Here is a 3907-nt window from a genome sequence, read left to right on the forward strand (position 1 = left end):
GAGAGAGAGAGAGAGAGAGAGAGACTGAGAGATTTTATCACTAAGTTTCCCATGCTAGCTTTGAACTTTGAGTTCTCCTCTTTCAGCCTTCTAAGTAGCTGAATATACTATTTCATGTTCTTAAGGACACTGCTGGGCTGTTACAGGGGTTCTCATTTTCTTCCTGTTATTCAACATACTTGTAAAAAAGGAATTGGGGTTGGTTTGTTTTTCTTCTCTGTTTCTTTTCACTATATGTTATGTTTTTAGTTGCTTCATGTTGAACATTAAAGCAATAAATCAAATGTGGTGTCATTTGAAACTCTGGAGATGGGATAGTATTGTGCTGTGTATGTGGATGTGTGCTGTGTATGTGGATGTGTGCTGTGTATGTGGAGCTGGGGAGACGGCTCAGTAATTAAGAACACTGGCTGCTCTCTCAGGGGACATTGGTGTGGGTCCCAGCACCCACATGGTGGCTCACATACATCCATAACTCCAGATGTAGGGATCTGATGCCCTCTTCTGACCTTTGCTGGCACACAGTGCACATACATACATCTAGACAAAACACAAATCAAATAAATCTTAAAAAAAAAAAAAGCTATTGCTGTAGTTCATGGAGAGAATGTTTGCTTACAGTGCAAGAGTTCCTAGCTTCCTCCTCTTACTCAAAACAAACAGTGGCAACAAGTGTGTGTACACAGTGGCTCACACTTCAGTTTGGAAGCAGAAGCCATGATTGGAGTATTTTTAAGCTTTATCCCTCTTCCTATGTCCTGACTCTAGAATCTGGAATATAGATGTTTCTCACATTCGTCTTCTAGCACTTATAGGCACTCAGGAGGTAGGAGCAGGATGACAGGAACTATTAGTCATCTTGAGCATGTACAGAGAGGTCAGGTCATCCTGGGGTGTTCCAGACTGTGTCTCCAGCAAAAGAGAACCAACCAACCAAAAACAACGTCATGATGATTTCTAGCCCAGGGTGTGTGTGTGCATGTTTGCTTGTTTCTTCATCTATTTGAACATACACTTTAATTTAGACTGAACAACGGCAAGTACAGTTAGGGTTTCCCAGCAGCCCTGTCTAAGGAAGAAACAAAGCAGAGCACTCTGTGATTCACCGGGAGGAAAGACTTAAAGCAGATATCCTGGCTAGAGCTGAGCCTGGTGTGCTGCTTTTTGCTGCTGTTTGCATGAGTCTCAACACCGCGCTCCTAGGTTGTGCTCCTAGGTTGTCCTTCGTCTACTTTTTTGGAACCTTTTTAAAAATAACATCAGTTTTCTTTGAGCAGAAGGTGCAGTTTGTTAAGATATTGTTCCAAGCTGACCTTGAACTTGTAGCAGCCTTCCTGCCCCAGCCTCCCAGATGCTAGAAGTACAGCCCAATTAGATAGATGTCTTTTCTAAGTGCTGTTGCGAGGGTCACTCGTGGCTTTTTGTCTTGTATCAGGAGAGAGAAACAGTGGACTCTCCCAGCTTCGAGATGTGATCCTCACCAACCTAGCCGAGCAGCTTCAGAACAACCGATTCGGCAGCGACGAGGACGATCACTACAGGTGAGGCCTGTTAGTTCTCTCTCTGTGGCTGTGACAAGACCCCACCACCAAGAGCAACTACAGAAGAAAGGATTTATTTGGGCTTTGCAGTTTTAGAGGTATAAGGATGTATCCTGGTGAGGAGACAAGTAAGCAGGTGTGGCGGCAGTCTTAGGAAGCAGGAGTGGTACAAAGCTTTTAAATTTCAGAGCCTGGTTTCAGGAACACTCTACCTCTAGCAAGGCTGCACCCACTAAGACCTCTCTAAGCAGCACCACCAAATGCCCAAGCCTAGGGGGACATTCTCATTCAAACCACAACACATCTACCGTGCTGGTCATGACTAGCCTTTTTTCTAAGTGATAACTTACATTTAAATGTACTTGATGCTGTGTACATTTAAATGTATTTGATGCCAAGCAGTGGTGGAGCACATCTTTAATCCCAGCACTTGGGAGGCAGAGGCAGGTGGATTTCTGGTCTACAAAGTGAATTCCAGGACAACCGGGGCCACACAGAGAATCCCTGTCTCAAAAAACAAAACAAAACAACAACAACAACAACAACAAAAATGTGTTTGATAATTAGTTTCCTATTATAGCTAATAAGGTGACCAGTATGGCGAATCTAAATGCTGGGCCTACTGAAATGTATTAAACCCTGCATCTGTTCTACGAGCTGAGGTAACCTGTTTCAGTGTGATGAGTGTGAAGTGCTTTGGGCCTGGGAATGTCCAAACATCAGCAAAAGTGTTGCTGAGGGAAGCCTTGTGGGCAGCTGGCTTGTGCTCTGTGAAAGAAACTGCATGCTAGAGTTACTAGGGAATGCCTTTTTTTTTTTTTTTTCTATTGTATTTACTTCCAAAATACTTGAGTTAGGTCAGGGCACCATTTTGGTTTGTGGTGTGTGTGATTAATTTGATGACTTGCTGACAGAGGGATTTAGCTTCCTGACTGTCTCATACCAAGTTTACTGTGTATGCTTTCATGTTTTATAGACTCAATGATGAACTCTTACACTACATCCTGAAGATTGTTGTGCGAGAATCCTGTATCCTAATCACCAAGTGCCAAACGGTCTCCAAGGATGATTTCCAGAAGCTCCTTTCGACGGTGCCTGTAAGTGAGGGCTTTACTGAGGCAGTGTTGTCTCCTCTCAGGGGAGTCTGTGGATGACTGAGCTTACCCCGGAAATGTACATGTGGGCAAGTCTGCCCAGAGAACTTTCCTAAGAAAGGGAGAGAAGATAGACAGAGACACTCCTTCCTGAGGCTACTCTCCAGTGTCGGATGCCTGATTGTTTGAATGTGGAATTCTGGGCTTTCTGTAGTGAGAGGTTCCTCTGTTAATTTACTGGTTTTTTGTTTGCTTGTTTTGTGTTTTGGTTTTTTGAGACAGGGCTTCTCTGTGTAGCCCTTTCGGTCACAGGGAGGTCACTTAATGTCCTTATTTGTGTTAAAGGCCGCATCCTCCTGCCTGCGCTATCTGATGGCAGTTCAGAATCACCTTCTCAGTAACACTATTTTGATTAAGCCTGATGAGAATGAGGACAGTGACAGCTCCTTGCAGGGAGAGACATTGAAGGTACAGGTAAACACCAAGCTTTATTTCAAAGATGCTTTCTCCACAGCTGCTAAGTTGCTATATATTATGATGTTCACAGTGTTGTTTAATTTTTGTGAGAAGTATGAGGCTCACTGCTTTGTCATTGCCTGGTGGTTACATGTTTGTGACTCTCATGATGTGTCACCATGCTCTGGTGGTCTCTGTGCCTTTGTTTCTTTTTCTTTGCAAGAATTACAAGTTTGGCATTTACTTGCAAGTGATCTTATCACACCTTAAAGTTAATCTGACCACTTCCAATATTTGGATGATTTTATTGTTTTTTTAATTTAAATAACTTAAAATGATAAATTTGATCTTTGTATGAAATTTTCTAGTTATATAGATAACTTAATTTTCTGTTACTATTTTTAAAGTTAGCATCTGTGTAAACTCAGTCATTCATTTGCATGTAATAATATGGCACTGCACAGATTTTTTTTTATAGCGGTGGTTGTTGTAATTCTGACAGATAGCCAGGGACCTCATTTGCATTGTTGTTGAAAATTTCATCTTTGAGAACTAGTGGCATATGCCCATACTCCCAGGACTTGAGAGGCTGAGCCAGAAGGATTGTGGCAAGTCAAATGTCAACCTGGGCTATCTAGTATGTCCTCGGTGAGCCTGAACCACAGTGTGAGAGCTGAGTCACAGTGAGATAGCTGAGCCACAGTGAGATGGCTGAGCCACAGTGAGATGGCTGAGCCAGAGTAAGATGGCTGAGCCACAGTGAGATGGCTGAGCCACAGTGTGAGAGCTGAGCCACAGTGAGATGGCTGAGCCACA

At 43.1% G+C, this 3907-nt stretch overlaps 1 protein-coding gene across 1 annotated transcript in view; it reads left to right on the forward strand.

Moving 5' to 3' along the window:
- Window positions 1-3907, forward strand: part of Hectd4 (HECT domain E3 ubiquitin protein ligase 4) — a 160857-nt gene that overhangs the window by 72696 nt on the left and 84254 nt on the right. The window contains 3 exon segments of the mRNA XM_031391135.1: window positions 1436-1541; window positions 2518-2638; window positions 2981-3109. Coding sequence (XP_031246995.1) covers window positions 1436-1541; window positions 2518-2638; window positions 2981-3109 — 356 coding nt within the window.

This window comes from Mastomys coucha, unplaced genomic scaffold (assembly GCF_008632895.1).
Source record: "Mastomys coucha isolate ucsf_1 unplaced genomic scaffold, UCSF_Mcou_1 pScaffold22, whole genome shotgun sequence".
Lineage (NCBI taxonomy): Eukaryota > Metazoa > Chordata > Mammalia > Rodentia > Muridae > Mastomys > Mastomys coucha.